The following is a 24,873-nucleotide window of genomic DNA, read 5'->3' as shown; positions in this document are numbered from 1 at the left end:
GTTGGAACTACGTCAAGAGCAGAGATAAATTGTCTCCTTTTTCGCTCTACATTTGCTGCTTTTACAGAAACAGCAACGATGGTCGTGTGGGAGGGCAGAGAAGCCCTACAAGGATGACAGGAAGCAGAAAGAGTGTGCTCCAATCCATCATCCTGAAACCAGGTTCCCTCCGCAAACGATTCCTACCCGTCCAATTATGATGGCGATGATGACGATTGTAACGGAGAAGTATTCATGGGTTTCGGAACTGCAAAGGGGGCCCTTGGAGCGCTGCTTCTGTAAAAGAGGGAAATCAAGGTAAGACGTTTTCTGACAAAAGGCAAGTGGAATTGAGAAAGGCTCTTCGTCTTTTTTTTAGTGAAGAGACAAGTTATGAGGTAAAATGAGTGTAAGTTGTACTTTAAGTAAGAGATGGGTGTGAAGTTACTAAAATTGTGTATAAATGTCATGCTGAAAAGGGAAGTTACTTTTTTATTTTTCCCTTTTATTCCTATGTTGTTGTTTTTTCTAGGCTGCAACATTTGTTTATGCACTAAAACAATAAATAGGACTCCCAAAGGGGCTTTTTTCAGGAGGCGATTGGACTTCCTTGTTTTTTCCTTAAAGACGTTTCGCTTCTCATCCAAGAAGCTTCTTCAGGCTCTGGGATCCTTCAGGGCTGAAGAAAGCTTCTTGAATGAGAAGCGAAACATCTTCAAAGGAAAAAAAAACCCAAGAAAGTCCAGTCGCCTTCTGGAAATAAAACTACCTTTGGGACAGCCATGACCTGGATGACTGAGAATCTCCACAGACCAATAAATAGGGATCTTGAATTTAAAATTCAGTTAAAATCAGACATGGCCCCCTTCTGCCATATTGGTTTTTATTCTTTCTATTTGTATTCTTTAATAAAATATATATATTTTTTAAAAAGTGTAATCTCTGCAGCCCTCCATAGAGGGACAGAAAGGAATGATTTCTTAAAAGCTACATCATCTTCTAGAGCAGTGTTTCTCAACCTTGACAGCTTGAAGATGGGTGGACTTCAACTCCCAGAATCCCCCAGCTAACAACTTAAAGATGGTTGGATTTCAACTTCCGGAATTCCTCAGCCAGCATTGGGGAATTCTGGGAGTTGAAGTCCACCCATCTTAAAGTTGCCAAGGTTGAGAAACACTGTTCTAGAGACTTTGACTTCCCAAATCTTCTAGCCAGCCTGGTTGACACTTAGAATTCTGGGAATTGAAATCCAAACATCTGGAGGGAGCGTAGGTTGGAGAAGGTTAATGCACAGGAACTGAAGAAAAAGACAGGTCTAATAGAACCAGGGGTGGGTTGCTGGGGGTTTGTAGGGGTTCGGGAGAACCTCTAGCTAAGATTCCGTGCAGTTTGGAGAACCCCCAAATCCCAATCCTGGCTCACCCTGCCCCTCTCAGGAGTCCCCATGTGGCCCGTTTTGGATGCAGGTAAGTGCAGGGCGTGAGTGGAGTCTCAGGGAGGGTGAAAAACAGGCCTACCGGAAGTTCGGGAAGGCCAGAAACGGGGCTGTTTCTGGCCTCTAGAGGGCCTCCGGAGCCTGAGGAGGCCGTTTTCGCCCTCCTGGAGGCTCAAAGAAAGCCTTCAGAGTCCGGGGAAGGCAAAAACGCCCCCTCCCCCATGATGCAGGATGCCAACTAGGCCACACCCACCATGGCCACGGCCACCCAGCATCCGGGAAGAGAACCCCTTGCTAAAATTTTTGAAACCCACCCCTGAATAGAACTTAACAGAATAACAGAGTTGGAAGGGACCTTGGAAGTCTTCTAGTTTAACCCCTGTACCCACCACATCTGGAAGCAAGTCTTCACTACATTTGACTAGAAGTCCTCAAAGCAAGCATGGGAAAAGACCCAGCACCAGAGGTGGGTTTCAGCAGGTTCTGACCATTTCCGGAGAACCGGTAGTGGAAATTTTGAGTAGTTCAGAGAACCAGCAAATATCACCTCTGGCTGGCTCCCCATCTATTCTCTGCCTCCCGAGTCCCAGCTGATTGGGAGGAAATGGGGATTTTGCAGTAACCTTCCCCTGGAGTGGGGTGGGAGTGGAGATTTTATAGTATCCTTCCCCTGGAGTGGGGTGGGAATGGAGATTTTTTAGTATCCTTCCCCTGCCATGCCACACTATGCCCACCAAGCCATGCCCACAGAACCAGTAGTAAAACTTTTGAATCCCACCATTGTCCAGCACCAACCCTATATAACCTGAGTCCGTTTGGAAGAAAGAGCCACGGGTTTAAATAACTTTCGTGCTACGTTTTTGCTGATTGAACAGGCTGAATCAATTATTGCTTGTCCAGATGCTGTAAAGACTTGCTAAACTCATGGAGGAAATCCAAAGCCTGGTTGCTCTCATAAAACCTCGCAGGGCAGCCCTGCTCTAGTATGTTTATTGACTTTGGATGACCTTTTCAAGGAACTTGGAGCCATAGATATAGCTTTCAAAAAATTAAATAGGAAGGAGGAACATTGGAACAAAGTCCGATGAAGAATAATGCCAACCAAAAGGCAATTCTGTAGCTTTCCAAAGCTGTTTCTTTTAAGAACACTCTTCGAAAATATCTTCCAGGCAAGAAGGCCATTTGGCTCCTTGTTTCCTCCAGAGCCAAATTTAGACAGAGGCTAAGCAAGCTACAGCCTAGGGCTGTGATGGTGAACCTATGGCATGCATACCACAGGTGGCACGCTTAGCCATATCAGTGGGTACGCGAGTCCTACCGGACATTGGCAAACGGGCTGTTTTCGGCTCCGGAGGGCCTCCAGGGGGGTGGGGAAGTCTGTTTTCGCCCTCCCCAAACTCCTAGAGAGGCTCTGGAGGCTGGGAACAGCAAAAAACGGGCTTTCCGGTTCCACCGGAAGTTGGCAAATGGACTGTTTCTGGCCGCGGGGGGTGGGGGTGGGGAAGGCCATTTTCGCCCTCCCTAGACTCCTAGAAAGGCTCTGGAGCTAGGTGAGAGAGAAAAACGGGCCTACCGGGCCATCACGTGCCAGGAGTGGGGGGAGCATGGGGGGTTCGCGTGTGCATGCGTGGGGGCAGGGCGCATAAAATTAAGGGTGAGGGCACATGTACTTGTGACCCCCCTCCCACCGCCCTGTGCGGTCACATAGGACTGGCCTCCTCCGGGTGCCATCGGCCAGACAATGCTGGCTGGTGGCCCCCAGGATGAGGGCATTCTCGGTGGCTGCACCAACCCTCTGGAATGAATTACCCACCAGGCTTTGGACGGCCCCCGACCTCCGCGCTTTCCGGGCCAAACTGAAGACATGGCTTTTTCAGCAAATTCCCTGATCTGTTATGAGATTTTAGTTATTGGGGTTTTTACATTTGGATGTTTTTAGTTTTATTTATTGTTATGTGTTTTTTATTCTGTGAGCCGCCCCGAGTCCTACGGGAGAAGGGCGGCATAGAAATCTAATAAATAAATAAATAAATAAATAAATAAATAAATAAATAAATAAATAAATAACAGAGGTTGGGTTTTTTTTTATAAAACTTAGATCATCTTCCCTGGCTGGCTCCCTTTGCAATGCTAACTCTAAGATGCTACAAGGAGCATAGGAAGATGTAGGTTTTCCATCCACAAAGCACCCAGAAAGTTGTACAAATCTACAACTACCAAGCTCACTTTGTCTTGCCCTCTTCTACGTGTCAATTTTCTTCCCCTTCACAGCTTCCTTTCACAACAGAGCAAGACATTCTTTGATGCAAATTCAGGATAGACCTGTTTCTCTGTATTGTATTTCCACTGTGGGATTATTGCCAAGGACAGAATGTAAGTTGACCCAAAAGCTAAATTCGCAAGCCTGGAAATCAGATGGAATTGGGCTGGTGTAGACTGGGAGCAAAACAACACCGAATGTTGCCACTGCACCCAAAACCCTTTGCTTTAGTCGTTAGACTGGACCTTGATCATGCTAGCACTTGTTTTCCTTGTTAACTCCTGACTGATTTTTCATTTTGTGTTAGACCTAGGACAGGTCCTCAACAATAAACACAATAGGCTGAATCTCCAAAGCAGTCTTCTCCCCAGCCCAAAAGTAAAGCTAAAATAATAATATTTCATTCCGGCCGGCTTACTGACAGGATGGACATGGCTACGTAATAACATTAACTTTATTTAGCCAACAAGGCAATTACCTCAGAATCAACATCCCGCGCTTGATAGCTCCTTTTTATATCGAGCTGTCAATGTAACAAGAAACAAGAAAGAAAGAGATACAAGCTCAGACTCAACCCCTCCAAGACCGAGTGGCTGTGGCTTCCGGCGTCCCGGTATAGTCAGCTGGTACCATCACTGACAATAGGGGATGAGATCTTGCTCCCCACAGAGAGGGCCCGCAACTTGGGTGTCCTCCTGGATTCACGGTTATCTTTAGAAGATCATTTGACGGCCGTGGCCAGGGGTGCCTTTTATCAGGTTTGCCTGATCCGCCAGTTGCGTCCCTTTCTGGATCGGGACACCTTGCGCACGGTCACTCATGCCCTAGTTACCTCCCGTATGGACTACTGTAATGCTTTCTACATGGGGCTCCCCTTGAAAAGCACCCGGAGGCTCCAGCTGGTCCAGAATGTAGCCGCACGGGTGATTATGGGCGCAGCTCGTTATGCCCATGTAACACCTCTCCTACGCGAGCTGCACTGGCTCCCGGTGGTCTTCCGGGTGCGATTCAAGGTGTTAGTTATCACCTTTAAAGCGCTCCATGGCTTAGGACCTGGGTACCTACGAGACCATCTTTTGCCACCAATAGCCTCCCACCGACCAGTTCGTTCTCACAGGGAGGGACTACTCAGGGTACCGTCAGTCAAATTATGTCGACTGGCGACTCCCAGGGGGAGGGCCTTCTCTGTGGGGGCTCCAACCCTTTGGAATGAACTGCCCCCAGAGATACAGAATATCCCTGATCTCCGTGCTTTCCGCCGTGCCCTCAAGACCCTGATGTTCCAACAGGCGGGGCTAAACATACAAACATGCGAATGATTTTTTAAATGTTATCTAATTCTGGGTTTTATTTAATTGACCAAACTAAGTAACAATTTTAATTAGCAATTTTATGATGTTTGTGTGTCTATATTTTTCTTGACTGTACACCGCCTTGAGTCCTACGGGAGAAAGGCGGTATAGAAATATAATAAATAAATAAATAAATAAATAAATAAATAAATAAATAAATAAATAAACAACCAACCAATTAGAACAACGGCATGAAAACAGCCAATCAGAAAACCCAGCAACTCCCTTGATATGCAACACTCCTTCCCGCCAAGCTTGAGCATGCACCGGCATTAAGTGCATGCGTAATCACTCAAATATGCCAGCCCCCGGTGAACCTTTCCGGATCGCCTGGGTTCCACCCCTTCCACCAGTTCGGCCGGTGATTTTGAGCGCTCCCTCTGGGTCTGAGTGCCCTCGTGTTGTCTACTATCCCCACCCCCGACTTCTCTGGGCCAGCTGCTACTGGCCGGTGAAGGTAAGCCCTCTGACTCTTCTCTTCTTGGGGAGGGTGCTCTGGTCGCATTCGGCTTCTCGGGGACCCCTGCGGCCGTGCTGCCGTGCCGGTTGCTTGGATCGTCCCTTCTGCTCTGGTAGTCTGATAGCTGTTTCCGTGCCCTTAACTGGTCCTTATGGCGCTTCCAAATTCTCCCCTGCTCTACCTCTATGTGGTAGGAACATGGCCCTGCTATCCCTACTACTGTTCCCGCCAACCACAATGGCAATCCTCCGTAATTCCTGGCATATACCAGGTCCCCTATGAGGAATGGGCGGTATCTCCTGTGGGAATCCAAATGCCCATATGCAGGGTGTAACCTATCTAAGGTCGTGCGGAGCTTGCGGCCCATTAACAGCTCGGTGGACTCCTATTCGTTAATTGGCAAGGTGTGGTATGTTGAGCTATTAGGAACTCCTCCACCCGGTCACCCCACGACCCCTGCCCTATTTTCTTTAGGGCCTCCTTCGCTAATCTCACTGCGCGTTCAGCATATCCGTTGCTAGACGGATGGAACGGCGGTATCAAACAGTGTCGTATCCTCTGGTGCGCCAGGAACCCTTCGAACTCGGCAGTTGTAAATTGGGGCCCGTTATCAGAAACAATCATATCTGGCAACCCATGTGTGATAAACATATGGCATAATGCCTTAATGATGGCATCTGCAGCGGTGGAGCGCAAGGGGACAACCTCCACCCACTTAGAGAATGCGTCTGCCACCACCAGGAATGACTGGCCCTGTAACGGGCCAGCAAGGTCTATACATAACCGAGACCAGGGGGGCCCCGGCTTCTCCCACTCCCCAGGCTGGTCTTTGGCTGGCATAGGTATGCCCCCTTGACACTGGGAGCATGTTGAGACCCATTCCATGATGTCTCGATCTAATAGCAGCCACCACATATAACATCGGCCCAACGCCTTCATACGCACCACCCCTGGGTGACCCCAATGTAATTGCTTCAACAATGAGTGTCTGAGGGGAGGCAGAATCACCACCCGGTGGCCCCACAGCAAGCACCCGGCCTGGGTGGACAGTTCGAGCCGCCTTGTAGTGTAGGGTTGAAACTCCGATGCAAACGGTCCCTGTAGCCATTCCCTGGCCATCCAATCGAGTGCCTGAGACAGGATACAGTCCTTCGCGGAGAGGTGGATAGTAGACAACACGAGGGCACTCAGACCCAGAGGGGGTATTCAAAATCACCGGCTGAACTGGTGGAAGGGGTAGAGCCCAGGCAATCCGGAAGGGTTCACCGGCGGCCAGCATATTTGAGTGATTACGCATGTGCTTGATGCCGGCGCATGCTCAAGCTTGGTGGGAAGGAGTGTTGCATATCAAGGGAGTTGCTGGGTTTTCTGATTGGCTGTTCTCATGCCGTTGTTCTAATTGTTTGTTACGTTGACAGCTCAATATAAAAAGGAGCTATCAAGCGCGGGATGTTGATTCTGAGGTAATTGCCTTGTTGGCTGAATAAAGTTAATGTTGTTACGTAGCCGTGTCCATCCTGTCAATAAGCCGTCCGGAATGAAATAGTGGCGACGAGGGTGGGATCTCCGCCGGTTTCTGTGACCGGCATACTTGCGCGATGTGGTGCCGGCGCCCACACCGGTGGCAAGTCGCTTCCTTGAAATGGCAAACGGCTCTCAGATGATGACCCCCGCAGCTCCGGCAATCCCCTTGCGCCTGTCTGGCCTGTTTCATGGGCCGTTGCGCTTCTTTGATCCGAACAACCGGTTCTCTGCCCTAATGATTTCTTCCAACAATCAGTTCACCAAACTGCTCAGAAAGTTAACAACCGGTTCTCCCGAAGTGGTGCGAACTGGCTGAACCCCACCACTGCCCGGACTCCAATCGCACAGAGCAATGGCAGAAAGAGCTGACCGGACACCGCAGAAGGAAACTGACTACTGATGTTCTTTTAATAGACTTTGTTTTATTTATGTAAATAAAAACAGGTTAGTTTAAACTCTTCGGAGACTTGTCTGTTTGGTAAATTTTGTAAAGAGATAAGGTTGCGGTCTACCAACCCTCCATAACAAGATGAGATCATGTAACATCTTGCAAGTTCACGGACAGGTTCGCCATTATCTTGAAGCAAAATCCTACAGTCTTGGGGTGAGATTCTGGAGTCCATAAAGTTCTTGAAGCGTGCTGAAAATCCCATGAGTATTTCAGCAGTTGCTGTTTTCACGTTCTTGTTTTAGCACCAAGGCATTGTTCAACAGAGCTCAAGAACCATATCTAATGAAAAACAAAAAAATACAGTAGTTATATTTAGGGTGGGGGAAAAAAAACTAGAAGAAGTTGCTGTTAGCTCTTATAGGATTCACAATGGAGCCCGAACAACAGACAACATGGTCCTTGTGAGATCTATCGTAACTGTTCATGGAGACATATCTAGGTTTTGCAAACCAAACCCTGCACACACACACACCCATCACACTCAATGCTTTTCACACCTTTTGATCTGGACTACTTCCCAGCTAGTTGGTTTGCAAGTAAAGACGTGGAAGAAAAGTCACTCACTTTTCTCAGCACAGAATTGCTTTCATAAGGTCACCAAATGATAGCAATAAAAGGAGACTTAGGGTTGATAGCAATAAAAGCAGCTTAGGGTTGAACTGTGCTCTTTGGAACAATCAAAATATTTTGATGAATGCCACAACTTTGCGCTGCACAAAGGCAGCTCCCTCCCTCACTGAACTAAGAGTAAGAATTTATAAAAGTTGTCAGCTAATTCATTTGTTAATGGTGGAGATCATCTTTAGTTAGAATGGAGTAGGAATAACAGGAATAGGAATAGAATAGAGTTGGAAGGGGTCTTGGAGCTCTTCTAGTCCAACCCCCTGCTTAGGCAGGAAACCCTGCACCGCTTCAGACAAATGGTTATCCAACATCTTCTTAAAAGCATTCACAACTTCTGGAGGCAAGTAGTTCCACTGATAAATCGTTCTAACGGTCAGGAAAGTTCTCCTTAGTTCTAGCTTTCTTCTCTCCTTGATTAGTTTCCACCCATTGCTTCTTGTCCTGCCCTCAGGTACTTTGGAGAATAGTTTGACTCCCTCTTCTTTGTGGCAGCCCCTGAGATATTAGAAGGCTGCTATCATGTCTCCCCTAGTCCTTCTTTTCATTAAACTAGACACACCCAGTTCCTGCAACCGTTCTTCATAAGTTTTAGCCTCCAGTCCCCTAATCCTCTTTGTTGCTCTTCTCTGCACTCTTTCTAGAGTCTCCACATCCTTTTTACATCGTGGTAACCAAAACTGGATGCGGTATTCCAAGTGGGGCCTTACCAAAGCATTATAAAGTGGTATTAACACTTCACGTGATTTTGCTTCTATCCCTCTGTTTATGCAGCTTAGACTCGTGTTGACTTGTTTGGCAGCTGCAGCACACAGCTGGCTCACTAGGACAACGGATGCATTAAGTAGCTTATTCGTTTGGTGTAATTGCAGTAATGCGGATGTTTTGATAAATCTCCTGGTAATGAATTGTGCTTTAAAAGTGGCCCGTGGGATTTTTACTTCTCTCTTAAAGGCGGAGGAGACAGGGACCCAAGGGGATTCGTTGCTAGGCAAAGAAAGAAATCTGTTTATTATGATCCAGCTCAGAATGGGTTTTTTTATTGTGTACATGCAGACAGATTTCCTGCTTTGGCAACTACAGGTAGTCCTCAATTTACAACCACTTGTTTAGTGACTGTTCAAAGTTACAACAGGAATGAAAAAAGTGACCGATGACCCTTTCCCACACTTAATGACCGTTGCAACATCCCCATGGTCACGTGATCAAAATTGGTAACTGGCATGTATTTCTGGCAGTTGCCGTGTTCCCAGGGTCATGTGATCCCTGTTTGCAACCTCCGGACAAGCAAAGTCCATGGGGAAGCCAGATTCGCTTAACAACCGGGTATCTCATTTAACAGCTGCAGTGATTCACGTATCCACGGTGGCAAGCAAAGTCATCCAACGGGGCAAAACTCAATGACTATCTTACTTAGCAAGAGGAATTTTGGGCTCTGTTGGGGTCGTAAGTTGAAGAATCCATTGTGGTCGTAAGTTGAGGAATCTATTGTGGTCGTAAGTTGAAGAATCCCTTGTGGTCGTAAGTTGAAGAATCCATTGTGATCGTAAGTTGAGGACTGCATTGAAAGAGTTCTACCTGTGATTGAAGAGAAGGTGGATAAACAATAAAAGTAGCTAGGGATGATGATGAAGAAGAAGATGAAGATGGTGATGATGATGATGATGATGATGATGATGATGATGATGATGATGATATGTTTAACTTGTAGACTGCTACTCAATGATTGTGGGCAGGTACCATTCTGTGACTGTTTCTCTAGCTTTAATTGGGGTTGGTAACACCTGAACCTAGGAGATTTGCACACAGAGCAAATATTGTGCCACTGAGTAAGTGCCTCTTTTGTTTCAGTCTTTTCCACCCTGAGTGTAGTGAGGCCTCACCCTTGTTATATACATATAGCACTTTACACCACAATACCGTTTGTTTACTTTTCATTTCATTTCTTCTTTTTTTTTTAATGATCCAAGTGTTGCGGTTGGTAACCACGGCTTATTCTTTAGCTAAGTTATTCACACCAAATAACTGTTGCTTGCATTTGTCTTTGCGTCACTTCCTCTTTGTCCCCAATTCTCTGTTTGTCTTTTTCTGGCAACTTTTACAAGGGCGTATGGAAAGTAGGGAGGTCTCAGATTCTACAGCTCAGTTAGAAAATCTGCAAGCCTGTAGGAGGAAGCCTGAAATGTCCAAAGGTCACCCAGATATTTATTAAATCCAGGCGTTGCACCATCGTATCAGTTATCTCTTCCTCTTCGTTGCACCGTGAGCATTATATAAGATCAGGTGTTTGAAAACACTTGGAACTGCGAGAGAGAGGCGAGTAAAGGTATAGATAGAGAAGGCAGCCACCACAGTTATTTATCTGGGGTTGTTCTAGATTATCCGGCTGGCAAGGAAATATGGAAAGGCTGAATCCACGCAGTGTCCTGGTGACAGGATCTAATCGGGGCATCGGTCTGGAGATGATCAAACAACTGGCTGAGAAAAGCAACCCACCACAATGGATCTTTGCAACCTGCCGGGATCCAGAGGGACCACGTACTCAGGTATGTCATAGGGTGAGGTCTGTTACGAAAGGGAAGTTGACTCACAGTCTTTAAAGATTGTTTAACATTGAAATCAGGGCCAACAACAGATAGGAAGCCAAATACTGGCATAACTCTTGGGAGTCACATTTTCACATGTGTGTTTTATTGCCTTGAATCAGAAGTATTGATCTAGCCAATTAGTTTTCCAAGATTAAGCTTACCTTTTGGATGCCCCGAGGGGTGCTGAGAAATTGGAAATGAATATCAGATATTAGATTTTATCTTTTGTATTGACAATGTAAGAAATGTGAAGGCTCTTTGATTCATAGGATTTGATCATGTTCTCTTAAAAACCTTGGGGATTAATTATTTAATAATTAATTGTTAGATTTAATAATATTAATAGTTTAATAGATAATATAACTCTGGGGGAAAACACAGTTGTCCAATATTGACTGTACCCCACTGGTTATGACCATGATAAAGTTTTGGTGATAGCTACTGAAGATGTAAATGTGATGATAAACTACAGTAAAAAGAAGGGGAGGGGATTTTTCATTTGATGACAAACTGCTCCATTGAAGACCCTGGGATACTAAGAAAATCATTCTTCCTTAATGAAAACAAAATCCACATATCAAAGAAAAGATTTAAGAGCTGTGTTCTCTGTTGATTTTTAAACTATTTTTATATGGTAGAAATAAGATGGATAAGAAATATCTATGGGGTGCAAACTCAGGATTTTACTAAAACGTTAAATGCTTGAGCTAGTGATATATTAATAGTATATGGATCTTTCTCTCTTAAAAACAATTAGGATTTTTCTCCCCACAATTATATATGCTTTTTAAAATGCATCTTCACTTTATTTTGCTTTTAATTTCTCTCCTGCTTCATCTTCCATCCGTCCCCCATCGCCAAACTATTTTTGGACCCGGGATTTACCTGTCTTTCAGAAGGCCACTATGGAGTAATGTCTTATTCAAGCTAGAAGAGAAAAGGGGGAAAAGTCTTCCCAAAAGACTAGTAAACCCAGTGCTCTAGGGCAGTGGTCACCAACTGGTGGTCCGTGGACCACGGGTGGTCCATGAGAAAATTTTGGTGGTCCGCAGAAAATGTATTTGCATTTTTTAAATTGCACTAAATACTATTTATCTTTTTTAAAAAATTCTTATTACTGGTCCGCGGGATTTAAAATTATGAATTTAGTGGTCCCTGAGATCCGAAAGGTTGGTGACCCCTGCTCTTGGACACCTTCAAAAGAGTGAACTTAGCACGTACTTCAGAAGTGTCAGTTGGGCATAATGTGGCAGTTTTCCCCTGTTGAAGCCAAGAATTTGATTTGTCCTGCAATCCAAAACAAAATGGGGATACACACACTGTATCATTAAGGGTACAGGAGGAACCAGACAAATCCTTGCTCAGGGCTGTGTCATCTTCATCATCCTTGTTAACGAGGTCCACGGGATTTAATGTTAGTGTTCTGGGAAAAACTGTTCTTCTGCCTAGTTGTTCTGGTGTGCAGTGCTCTATAGCATCGTTTTGAGGGTAGGAGTTGAAACAGTTTATGTCCAGGATGCGAGGAGTCTGTAGATATTTTCACAGCCCCCTTTTTGACTCGTGCAGTATACAGGTCCTCAATGGAAGGCAGGTTGGTAGCCATTGTTTTTGTCAGATGTAAATGCCTTATTCCCTAATGTGTAAATAATGTATATATGGGATATCAGGGGTTAACTTATTCTTTGTTTCTTAATGTATTCATAATTCACCACTCCCACTCTTGGCTCCACCCTTTGTATATATAAGGAGCCACCTTCGCCATTTTCCTTGCTTCTATCTGTGAATATTCAGTGAATATAGAATGCCTACTATAATTAAAGAGAAATATATTTGAACCTCTAACTCTCATTATTATTATTGAGTCTGATCCTAAAAATATTGCAACAAACTGGTAGCAGAGGATGGTTAATTGACTCAATAAATAACTAAAAATGTCTAAGAAAGATAGGCCCAACACCAGGGCCTACAGCAAAGAAATAGAAACTGAACAAGAAATAATCAACGAATCCACAAACGCGATTTCGAGAGAATCCGAAGAATACACCACTGAAGAAGAAGAACTAATAAATGAAAATGATGGCCAGGAGGAAATCGAAATAGAAAATAACGAACTCAGGTCAGAGATACTGAAGCTTTTAAAAAGCCAGAAGAATGATGAAAGCCTCATCGCGAACCTCCAAGAAATGCTGAAGAACAGCGGAGCAGCGAGAGAGAAAAACATCGCTAAAGAGAAACCCAAAGACCAAAAAACTGTGAGTGATATGACTACAGAGAAAGTCGTTATGAAAAAGAAAAGATGTGATCCCGCGCGAAATTTTGAATGGCAGCCATCTTGGTTTCAACAAGCCTCCAAAGTGAGCGAAGCAGAGCCAATCAAAATGCTCAGTTCAAAATTTCTGGCGCGAAAAACGTTATCAGACAACGAAAGTGAAAAGGAGGATTCAAACTCTTCGGAAGAGCCAGAATCAGAAAATGAAAACGACTTAACGAAATCCCAAGTAAAGTCAGCAATGAAGACGCTTTTTGCTGCGTTCGGGCCAAAATTAAAAATTTCCAAAGCGCCAACGAAGAAGCAAGCGAACAAGCCGATACTTCAAGACCTGCACGCTCCCATCCTGACTTCGAGAACGACGACGCCCGAGCCCAGAGAGCCATGTCGATTCCGCCCTACACCGCAGACCGAAGCAAGTGCCAACGCACCCAAAAGAAAGAGAAGAACAGTCACCGCCATCAGAACTCCTAAGACCGAGCCAGAGACCGACTCGTCTGAAGAGGAACGGAGCGAGCGAGCTGCAATGGAGAGAACCTTCCACGACGACGTCAAAGAAGAAATGAACAACGCGCATGTGCGAAACTACGTAGACGGTCCGGAAAGACTTGAACTGGCCAGAGAACCGCGCAGACTCGTTGCGAGCATTCCCATGCCGTTTTGCAATTTCCTACACTTGCGAGACCACGGACTGCCTCAGGTTGTAAGTAATGGACAAAATAATGTGGGTAACTTACCCAGTGACTTCCCAAAACTTAGGGTTGATGGCATTAATTTACAAGAATGGTATCAACAGCTCCAGGTTGTATTTATGAAAGAAAATTTACTATTTTTTATCACTAGTCCCCCAAGAAGACCTTGGACTTTAAAAATAGATTGTTTACACCATAAGGCATTTTTCTTAATAATATCTAGCGTGTCTCCTGCAATGTATCATAGCATCAAACCAAATCTAACTGTTTCAGAAATAATTCAATGCATGTTTAATTTGTTTCACAGCGATAGTGTAGCTACCACCACAAGAATGTCTAAGGACTTCTTTTCTTCCAGAGTAAAACCAGGGGTTTCCATAAGTGAGCATTTAATATCTTTAAACAAAATAAGAGCTGAGCTGCATTTGAGGGGGGAAGTGATTTCAGATCAAACAATGAAAAGTGTTATTATCAACTCACTTGATTCATCATGGGATAGTTTTATGTCACACTTAGACACCATCAATCTAGGATATTTGTCAATAGAAAGTCTGTCTAACAAATTGATAGCAGAAGACAATTCAAGAAAAAATCGTTATAGCAATCACACAGAACACAAACCTTTTAGGAAGGTAGCTTTCCAAGAAAAATATAATGAAACTTTTAAATGCCACAATTGTGGGTCCAGAGAACACAATAGAAGAGATTGCCCCAAAATTTCAAAGGAAAGACTTAGGTCAGAATATAGGAATAAATACAATTATAGACAGTCTTCCACAGATAGACATAAATATAGAAGCCCACCAAATTACAGAGAAAGTAGAGGGGGCAGAGAAAATTCAAAAGAGAGAAAATCTGGTTCACTGAATGGACTAAATAAACAAGATAGCACCAAAACGCAACCAAATGAGAACAATAATTGGCTTATTGATTCTGGAGCAACTAATCACACCACTAATAACAAAAATATATTGTCTTCATTTACAGAAGATAAGTTTGTAATAAAGGTAGCTAATCAAGAAAAAGTTCAAGTATTAGGCAGAGGGAATGTGACCTTGCCTGGTCTAGGAAAAATAGAGGGGGTATTGTTAATACCAGAAATACCTCACAACATACTAAGTCATAAAATTAAGCAGAGATTCTGACATCAATATAGTTTTCTCAAAGGGAAAAGCAACTTTAGAGAAGAATAAAACAAATGTAGGCACTGTGATGATTAAAGGAGGCCTACCCTATCTGATAACAAAAGAAAGATGGTTACATAACATTGATTCAAACATGGAAGATTGCATTGAGGCAGATGATGAAAATATTAGTAACAGTGACAATGATGAATGTAAAATATCTCATGATCACACAGATACACACAATGAGAAGAAACCAAAAATAGGTAAACCAATTCATGACGAGTGTGCTCATATCTTACATAGGAAGTTAGGACATGCAAGTTTTCCTGTAGTACAAAAAATGACTGAACACGCAGAAGGTGTCAAAATAAAAAATTGTGAAAATTATTTGGAATGCTCAGTATGTAAATCTACTAAATTAAAAACTAGTCCCAGGCCAAAAAAATCCACCAGATCAACTAACAAAATTTTTGACTTAGTACACATGGACTTAGTTGGTCCATTAACTCCATCAATCACTTATAGAAAACGTTACTTCCTAACAATAGTAGACGATTACAGTCGCTATGGTTTTGTTTACACATTAAAACACAAGGATGAAACCTTTCAAAAATTTAAGGAATTTTACAAACGCATAGAAACACAACATAATATCAGAATAAAACAAATTATGACAGATAGGGGATGTGAATTCATGTCTAAGGAATTCTCCCAATGGTTAAAGGATAGAGGAATGCTACATTACACGTCTAGTCCATTTTCTGCGTTCCAAAACGGGATTGCAGAGAGAAAAAATTCCACATTACAAACCATGATTAGATGCACATTAGAGGATGCTGGTTTAGGCAAACAATTTTGGTCAGAAGCCCTACATTATTCAAATTACACTCAAAATAGAACCTGGTCCAGTATTGTGAATAAGACACCATATGAGGTGATGTATAACAGGAAACCAAAATTAGCACACATGCACATATTTGGGGTCACTGCAGACGTACACATACCCAAACAATTGAGGAGAAAGGGAGAAAACGTATCCAGAAGATTAAGATTTATGGGATATGAAACTGGCACCAAAGGGTACAGATTCATTGATAATAATAATAAATTTATAGTTTCCAGAACAGCTGTGTTCCATGAACAGGCCAACTGGTCTAAATTACATCTTAATGAAATATTTCCGAATAAATGCAAGGATACCAAATCTCGTGAAGAAGGGACGATAGGAAATCAAAATATTAACAAAAGTAAAAGCAAAACCAAAACATGGACAAATAGTCAACACAAAATAAAGACAGACACATTAACAAAAAAGGAAGCAAGATATTTGCATGACTACCATAGCAAACCAGAAAGAGCTATTAGGAACAACAGAAATCAAATACCAAATAAATACAAAGATTACATAATGCATATGGATGGTGAACAAATAACACCTAATACATATGAGGAAGTATTAAAACTACCTCGTGAAGAAAAAGAAAAATGGGAACTAGCTATGAAAAAAGAGATGGAGAGTTTGCAAGGATTAAATGTATTCACACCTGCGATTGCACCCAAAGATAAAACAATTATTGGTACCAGGTGGATTTATAAAATTAAGAATCTAGAAGGAGGCAATACCTTATACAAAGCTAGATTGGTTGCACAAGGTTATGCACAAAAATATCCGGAGGACTATACTGACACATACTCCCCCACAGTAAGAACAGAGAGTGTTAAAACAGCTCTAGTAGTAGCATCCACACTCAATCTTGATGTATTTCAATATGACATACAGACTGCGTACCTACACGCAAAACTAGATAAGGAAATATACGTAAGAGCACCTCACAGTCAATACACTAATAAAAATGAAATTTGGCTATTGAACAAGAGTTTATACGGATTAAAGCAATCTGGCAAAAGATGGTACGATTGCTTGGTAAAAGTACTTAAAACCATGGATTTCAACGCTACCACTGCTGATAACTGTTTCTTTGTCAAAAAGAGTGATGATCACGTTGAGTTTGTATTGATTTATGTAGATGATATTTTATATATAGGAAAACACAGAGAGAGAAGAGAAATCTTTGTAAACAAGTTAAATGAACATTTCTCGTTGAAATCTCTAGGTAAAGTAAACAAATACCTTGGTGTACAAATTAACAAAACTAGAAGGGGTTTCAAACTTACTCAAAAAGATAAGATTATTGAACTTCTAAACAAATGCAATTTAAACAATGCCAAACCTTGTGACACTCCTATGCAAACTGATTTCCTTAGAAATAATGATGAATCTTCCCCTGAATTCAAGGATAATACATTTTATAGATCAGTCATAGGTTCACTTCTTTATATATCTAATTGGACCAGGCCAGATATTGCATTACCACTCAATTTATTATCAAGGCACGTTAGTAAACCAACAATGTATCACTGGGAAGCTGTCAAAAGAATTTTAAGATATCTGAAAAGTACATTAGACTTTTGTCTAGTATTAGAGCCTAGTGATAATAAAGAACCAAGACTTACATGTTACGCAGATGCGGATTGGGCTGGAGATGCATCATGCAGAAAAAGTACTTCTGGTTATATTTTTCTGTTAAATGACTGTCCAGTTTACTGGTACACTGGTAAACAAGAACTGGTAGCCACTTCAACCACAGAAGCGGAATATGTTTGTTTATCCAAAGCTGCAAATAACCTTGTATGGTTTAATGACTTAATTTCAGATGTTTGGAAAAAACCTGCTTTGCCTTTTGTTATGCATGAAGACAATAAAGCGGCCATTGAAATATCTAGATCCGATGCCATTGGACAAAGATCCAGGCATATAGATATAAAATTTAAGCATGTGAGACAATTGTCCCAAGATGGATTTATCAAAGCAGTGCATTGTGATACCTCTGAACAATTAGCTGACATATTGACGAAGCCTTTACCTTCTAAACAGCACAAATACTTAACTTCTAAATTGTATGTCTTATATTGTCCTGAATCTGAATGTAATTGATGTTGTATAGCGAACCGGCATTTAGAGGGGGATTTGTCAGATGTAAATGCCTTATTCCCTAATGTGTAAATAATGTATATATGGGATATCAGGGGTTAACTTATTCTTTGTTTCTTAATGTATTCATAATTCACCACTCCCACTCTTGGCTCCACCCTTTGTATATATAAGGAGCCACCTTCGCCATTTTCCTTGCTTCTATCTGTGAATATTCAGTGAATATAGAATGCCTACTATAATTAAAGAGAAATATATTTGAACCTCTAACTCTCATTATTATTATTGAGTCTGATCCTAAAAATATTGCAACAGTTTTTTCTGCAGTTCTAATTATCCTCTGAAGTCTGTGTCTGTCTTGTTGGGTTGCAGAACCAAACCAGACGGTTATAGAGTTGCAGATGACAGATATATATGATATATCTGTCATCAGATTTATCTATCTATATATATATAAATTGACATAATCTAGTGAGGAGATATCTGAATGCCGAGGTTAGTGGGTTGTGAGAATCAGCCCATCAGCTGGGGTCTTTCCTAAATCTCTAGTTTTTGTATCTTTCAGGATTTGAGGACTTTGGCCGCTCAGCACCAGGAAATTGTGATCATCCCACTGAGTAAGTAAGTGGTCCTGACCATATGCTAGGAAAGACTCTAGTACCCTATCACTATCCATGCAAACTTCCTTTCTACCAGGGGTGAAATCCAGCAGGTTCTGACAGGTTCTGGAGAACCGGTAGCAGAAATTTTGACTAGTTCAGAGAACCGGCAAATACCACCTCTGGCTGGCCCCAGAGTGGGGAAGGAATGGGGATTTTGCAGTATCCTTCCCCTGGAGAGGGGTGGGAATGGAGATTTTGCTGTATCCTCCCCGTGCCACGCCCACCAAGTCACACCATGCCCACCAAGCCACGCCCACAGAACTGGTAATAAAAAAAAATTTGGATTTCATCACTGGGCAAAACTCACTTAAGAAATGTCAGCAGCAGAAAGTTTCGGCTGTAAATCGAGGCCTACCTAGACCTTCTCCTTGTTCCTGTAGACATTACCGATCCATCCAGTATCAAGTCGGCTGTAACGATGGTCACGGAGAGGCTGAATGGAACTGGGTTGAATCTGCTCATCAACAACGCAGGAATTGCATCCCATGATTCCAAAGTCGAATCTCAAGCACCTGAAGCCATGGCCGAGGTCTACAAAACCAACGTCATTGGGCCCATGATGATTAGCCAGGTAGTGGAAGCACCTCTTCCTCTTCCTCTCCCTCTCTTCGGACCATTTCTTCACTACTGCCAATGTTCAGAAGCAGAACATCATTGATTGACAGGGCTTTCTGGGTGGAGGGGGGGGGAGGCAGAATAACAGCGTGCCTTTTCCATCCAAAGAAGGTACAGGACCAAATATTAAGAGGAAGAGATGCAGCTTTTGAGCGTGGGGAGTCGCCCCTATTGAAACTGTCAAATGAAAAAAAAAAGACTTTTGTGAGTAATTGCTGGATTCTGGTTTGTTTTTAGACCATAGACTTTGCAATGGGAAAGGACAGAGATTTCCCAGGGTGAATCCATAGCTCTGCAAGTATAGTAATAGCAATAGTACTGACTGTGATCATGATTTAGCATTTACAGCTTTTATGTACAGTGAGAGTTTATGTACCAGGGACAAATTCCTTGTATGTCCAATCACACTTGGCCAATCAAGAATTCTATTCTATTCTATTCTATTCTGTTCTGTTCTATTCTATTCTATTCTATTCTATTCTATTCTATTCTATTCTATTCTATTCTATTCTATTCTATTCTATTCTATTCTATTCTATTTGTTCTGCTCTGCTCTGCTCTGCTTTGCTCTGCTCTGCTTTATTCTACTCTACTCTACTCTACTCTACTCTACTCTACTCTACTCTACTCTATTCTACTCTATTCTATTCTATTCTATTCTATTCTATTCTATTCTATTCTATTCTTAGACGTATACACTGCTTCACAGTGCTTTGTAGCTCTCTCTAAGTGGTTTACAGAGTCAGCCTATTGCCCCCCAACAATCTGGGTCCTCATTTTACCGACCTCGGAAGGATGGAAGGCTGACTCCCCCTTGACATTGCAAAATGACAATCCCTAATGGTGATCGTGTCAGGCCTGGAAGCTATCTTTTTCACTGGATATTCAGGCCTACCACATTTACTACTGTGGGACACTGGGAGGGTGGATTGTAGGGAGCCAGAGTGATGATATATAGTCAAAATAACATTCCTTTCTCAGAGAGTCAAGGCCATCTTGCCCTGCACCTGGACAGCTGGAGGTGGGAGGCATCTCTAGTTGGGATGGTGCTTTGATTGGACCATGTGATGGACATTTGGGTGGTGGGCAGGGACTTGGACTTTCCTTTGGGTGGGGAAAACCTGGAAGCTTTCAGATTCGGCTTTTCCCAGATGTGCCAATATGACCTCTCTAATAAAATGGAACTTTGAGGAAACTCAAGCCTCGGAGTTTTCATTGGGGGTGTTACTTGGAACCCTGACATTAACCCGAATCTGAAAGCTGGGAATGGATAGTTAGCAACAATTTGGGGTCACTGCCTTCCAAGCCTATGAATAAGATGGTTGCCTTAAATTCTGCCTGTCTTTTCTAGGCATTCCTGCCTTTGCTGAGGAAGGCATCTCGAGACAGTCCCAAGAAAGGGATGAGCTGCAGCAAAGCCTCCATTGTCAATATGTCCAGTTATGCCGGTTCCATCACGGAAGTTTACCTGTGGAATTACGGACAAGTTGTTCCTTACCGTTGCAGCAAGGTAGTAAATATACATTGGACCAAAGCGTGGAGGGTAATTAAAATAACTCTGTACTGACCGCCGTTGAGACAGCAAGTCCAATGGTGGGTTGCTCCCGGTTCGGCCCGGTTCGGCCGAGCCGGTAGCGGTGACACTGTTACGTCACCAAACCGGTTCTCTTTCTTCAGGAGCTGGGCCCTCCCGCCTGCCCCCGACCTTATATTTCTTCTTTTTTCGCCCAGCTGAGAGGTGCCGCACCTCAGCTGGGCAAATTCGCAACGTGCTTGCGCAAAGAGGCGATCGCGTGCGAAGCGCATGCACAAAGAGAACCGGTAGTAAAGCCGGTTAGAAACCCGCCCCTGAGCAAGTCAGTTGTTCACTGAAGCCATTGCCAAGTAAAACCCTGACCGTGTCTGTGATTTTACTTCAGCTCTCCTCAGCTTTACAGACCACAAGAGTCATCAATGCAAGGACTGGTTATAAAATTACTTTTCATTCAGTGACATAACAGAACGGTCCCTACATGAGGATTACCGGTACTTTAGGATACTGATCCTGTTTTTAGAAAATGTTTACGGAGTAAATGATGCACTAGGGATTATTATGTTTTAATTTAATTTAATTTAATTTAATTTCGAATTTATATACCGCCCTTCTCCCTGAGGACTCAGGGCGGTGTACAGCCAAGATAAAAAAAAACATAGAATACAAATATTAAAACATTTAAAAATATATATAAAATTTGGCCCAAAAAATTAAAAATTAAAAATCGCAGACTGTTAATGCAATGCCTGCCACTTTCCTATCTCATGTTCCAGCGGTGGATTTCCAATATACTTACCACTGGTTTGCTGTGTGTGCGCAAGCTTGCTTCGTGCACTCGGCCTCCCCGCATGCCCCCCGCCTCGAAAACGTCCCTAAATAGGACAGCATAGTGGCGGCCGCAGTCTCTGCTACCGGTTTGCCTGCGATCTCCGCTACCAGTTCACTTGAACTGGTACAAACCGGCTGAATACCACCTCTGTCATGTTCCCTATATTTGTGAAATCTCTCCTCTTCCCTCCCCTCCCCTCTCCTCTCCCCTCCTTGTTTTTTTTCTTCCTTTCCTTTCCTTTCCTTTTCTTCCCTTCCCTTCCCTTCCCTTCCCCTGCCCTGCCCTGCCCTGCCCTGCCCTTTCCTTCCTTCCCTTCCCTTCCCCTTCTCTTCCCTTCCCTTTCCTTCCTTTCCTTTCCTTTCCTTCCCTTCCCTTCCCCTGCCCTGCCCTGCCCTGCCCTTTCCTTCCTTCCCTTCCCTTCCCCTTCTCTTCCCTTCCCTTCCCTTCCCTTCCCTTCCCTTCCCTTCCCTTCCCTTCCCTTCCTTTCCTTTCCTTCCCCTTCCCCTTCCCCTTCTCCTTACCTGGCCTTCCCTTCCCTGCCCTGCCCTGCCCTGCCCTGCCCTGCCCTTTTCTTCCTTCCCTTCCCTTTTTTCCTTCCCCTTCCCCTTACCTGGCCTCCCCTTCCCTTCCCTTCCCTTCCCTCCCCTTCCCTTCCCTTCCCTTCTCTTCCCTTCCCTTCCCCTGCCCTGCCCTGCCCTGCCCTAACCTCTATCCAAAAACAAACCCCAATCTGGCATGGAGTAAAATACAAAGATTTTTCTGGCATTCAAATGATAATATATATACATTTTCTCTTGCTCACGGAGCCTGCTTGATGCAATTCCCTTCTCCCGGCATGTCTCTGTTCTAGGCTGCTCTGAATATGCTGACACGGTGCCAATCGTTATCATTTAGGGACGATGAGATTCTGTGCGTCACATTGCATCCAGGATGGGTGCTCACAGACATGGGAGGCAATATGGTAGGTTTTCTTTTTTTCTTCTGGAAACACATTCATACCTTGGGAGGGGGATATTTGGGGCTTCTGACCAACCAAAACCCAGAGCATACAATATAAATTAGCCCAAATCCAAAACAGAATTATCGTAAACCTGTTTAATTCATTTGTAAGTTTTCATTTGGGTGAAACTGTATCTGGATCGCCTGAAAAATGTAGGAGAAGTGAAGGAAAGTTATAGTTTGCCTCCAGCAACGAACAATTTGGTGGTAATTTGCTTTGCGCATTGGACACTGTTTTTGTGGGGGACGGCTGCCGAAGACCAATTGCCCATAGATCTGAATTTAATTTCCCTTCATGCTTCATATCACACCCTAGTCTTCTGCAGGTGTTCAGAATGGCACAAAGCTGAACGTTTGAAGTTCTAGAGCAGGGGTCTTCAAACTTGGCAGCTTTAAGACTTGTGGACTTCAACTCCCAGAATTCTCCAGCCAGAATTCTGTGGGCACGCGAGCCGTCGCCCCAGCTCAGCTCTGCTGTGCATGTGCCTCCCGCCAGCCAGCTGGTCTTCAGGTCTCTGCTGCATATGCGCAGGGGGATGTGGGGCTGTGTGTGCATGCAGGGGGACACATGCGAGGGGCACACATGCATGCATTTGCAGCACGCTTTGGCCACTCGGTCCAGAAAAGGTTAGCCATCCCTGCACTAGAATATAAACTGACAGCAAATCCCATTCCTTCTAGCACTGATGATATTACCTAGTTAGGGTAATGAAACGCCTTCAGAGAGCACCAGGAAATGCTTGATTGTGGATAATGAGAAATGTTTTTAAAGATTGTTATCAAGGCCACCCGTCTCATTTTGTTTTTATTCCGTGTAAATATTATTCTCATTTCTCCAGGCTCAAATGACAGCGAGTTCAAGCGTAGCAGCCATCCTAAACCTTCTGGCTGATCTTTCTGAGAAGGAAACGGGCACTTTTCTGAATTGGGAAGGGAAAGTCCTTCCGTGGTGAACAACTTGTTTGAGGAACTGGGCGAACTTGGGCCAATGTGAATATTTATCTTGTGTTATTGGTTGATTAAATTGACTTTTGTCCCCAAATTGTTCCTCCTGGTTCCTCTTCTTTTTAGCCACGAGACTGTAAACATCTCATTTCTTTTAATAATTTCAACTGGAATGGCACAAGGCCATTGAGTCTTTCAGGAATCAATCCAGATTGCAAAAAAAAATAAGAAATAAAAAATAAAAAAAGGCACATTTCATTGGTGAAATAGGCCAGGATACTGAGGGGAAGAAGGTTTCTGAAGCAGATGTAGATACTCGGTTGCAGATACAACTGTTAATAACCAGGGGTGAAATTCAGCCGGATCTATCTGGATTGTGTGATCCGGTAGCGTCAGTGACGGGAGGCTCCACCCACCTGCCCAGACGTCATTACCAGTGGTGGGTTGCCCCTGGTTCAGGCCGGTTTGCAAGAACCGGTAGTAAAACCGGTGGAAGGCTCCACCCACCAACCCTGACAGGGGCTTCTGCGCATGCGGCCCCATTGTGAACCAGTAGTAAAGATAAGTAGAACCCACCCCTGGTCTGAATTTTGATCATGTGACCATGGAGATGATGCAGAGGCGAAAAATGGTCATAACCCGCTTTGTCAGTGCCATCGCAACTTTGAATGGTCGCTAATCAAATTGTTGTAAATCAAGGCCTACCTGTAATCCATTCTTTTCTATGAAATGTACTTGTGATTATTGTTCATCTTTTGGGCAGGGTAAAGACTTTAGAAGCTTCAGAAAGCATAAAGCATAATCTTAGTCCTGCAAAACCTCTTTTATTTATACAACTGTAAAATTGAAAAACTGTAAAAAATGAAAATTACTTTCATTTACAGTCCATAAGGCTTGATAAACAGTTTTTTAGGGGAAGGTTATCAATACTCATCCATCTCACGTGGAACGCTGCCAGAGAGCTAATTTCCAGACTCAGGGCAAGGCCAAACTTGGCACAGAGTCACAAACAGAACTTTCAAATCTTGAATCGGCCAGATGAACTAATTGCTTCCTGCAAAAGCTCATGTTCCGTTCACTCTTCTTTTATGTCTTATGGGAGGGGCCAATCATCTCCAAGCCTTACTTCCAAGTCGACCCTGTTTTCTTAATTGTTCTTGTCCTCTGGCAGCTCTGTGCATGCACACACTGGGAACAGGCTCCCGCTGTTCTTCTGCCTCACCGCTGTCAGACTCTGGAGGCTGCACATAACTATCAGTTGGCCTTGGCCCCCTCTCTGCCTCTGATGCAGAGCCCTCATCCGAGCTTTACCCAGCTCCCAGGACTGGCCCAAGTTCCCCCCCAACCTCCTCACTGTCCGACTCTGCGGGCCACAACACAGGTGCAGTGGTCTGAGTGTTCTTTGAAAGGAGTGGGGGAAGGCTTTATTTACAGTTGTGTAATGTGTTCTTTCACACAAATATTTCCTTTACAAATTCTAGCTTGGGCAAGAAAAGTTTCATGTTTCAAAAAGCCCTTTCAGTGAGAAGAGAAAATAAA

At 43.5% G+C, this 24,873-nt stretch overlaps 1 protein-coding gene across 2 annotated transcripts; it reads left to right on the top strand.

The window, feature by feature from the left end:
* On the top strand, window positions 1-23,431 carry LOC117670545 (uncharacterized). Of its 2 annotated transcripts, none has more exons than XM_034425797.3 (7): window positions 1-297; window positions 10,460-10,628; window positions 18,316-18,367; window positions 18,793-18,983; window positions 20,379-20,537; window positions 22,241-22,351; window positions 23,229-23,431. In XM_034425797.3, exons 1-7 carry the CDS (start codon window positions 197-199, stop codon window positions 23,340-23,342), a joined length of 897 nt encoding a protein of 298 aa, XP_034281688.1. In that variant the 5' UTR covers window positions 1-196; the 3' UTR covers window positions 23,343-23,431. The 2 variants fall into 2 exon arrangements, with proteins under 2 accessions (XP_034281688.1, XP_034281689.1); XM_034425798.3 differs by lacking the exon at window positions 1-297 and adding an exon at window positions 10,280-10,344.
* The last annotated feature ends 1,442 nt before the right edge of the window (window positions 23,432-24,873 follow it).

This window comes from Pantherophis guttatus, chromosome 11 (assembly GCF_059756535.1).
Source record: "Pantherophis guttatus breed Tessera chromosome 11, ASM5975653v1, whole genome shotgun sequence".
NCBI lineage: Eukaryota > Metazoa > Chordata > Lepidosauria > Squamata > Colubridae > Pantherophis > Pantherophis guttatus.
This window is presented reverse-complemented; position numbering and strand designations above follow the sequence as displayed.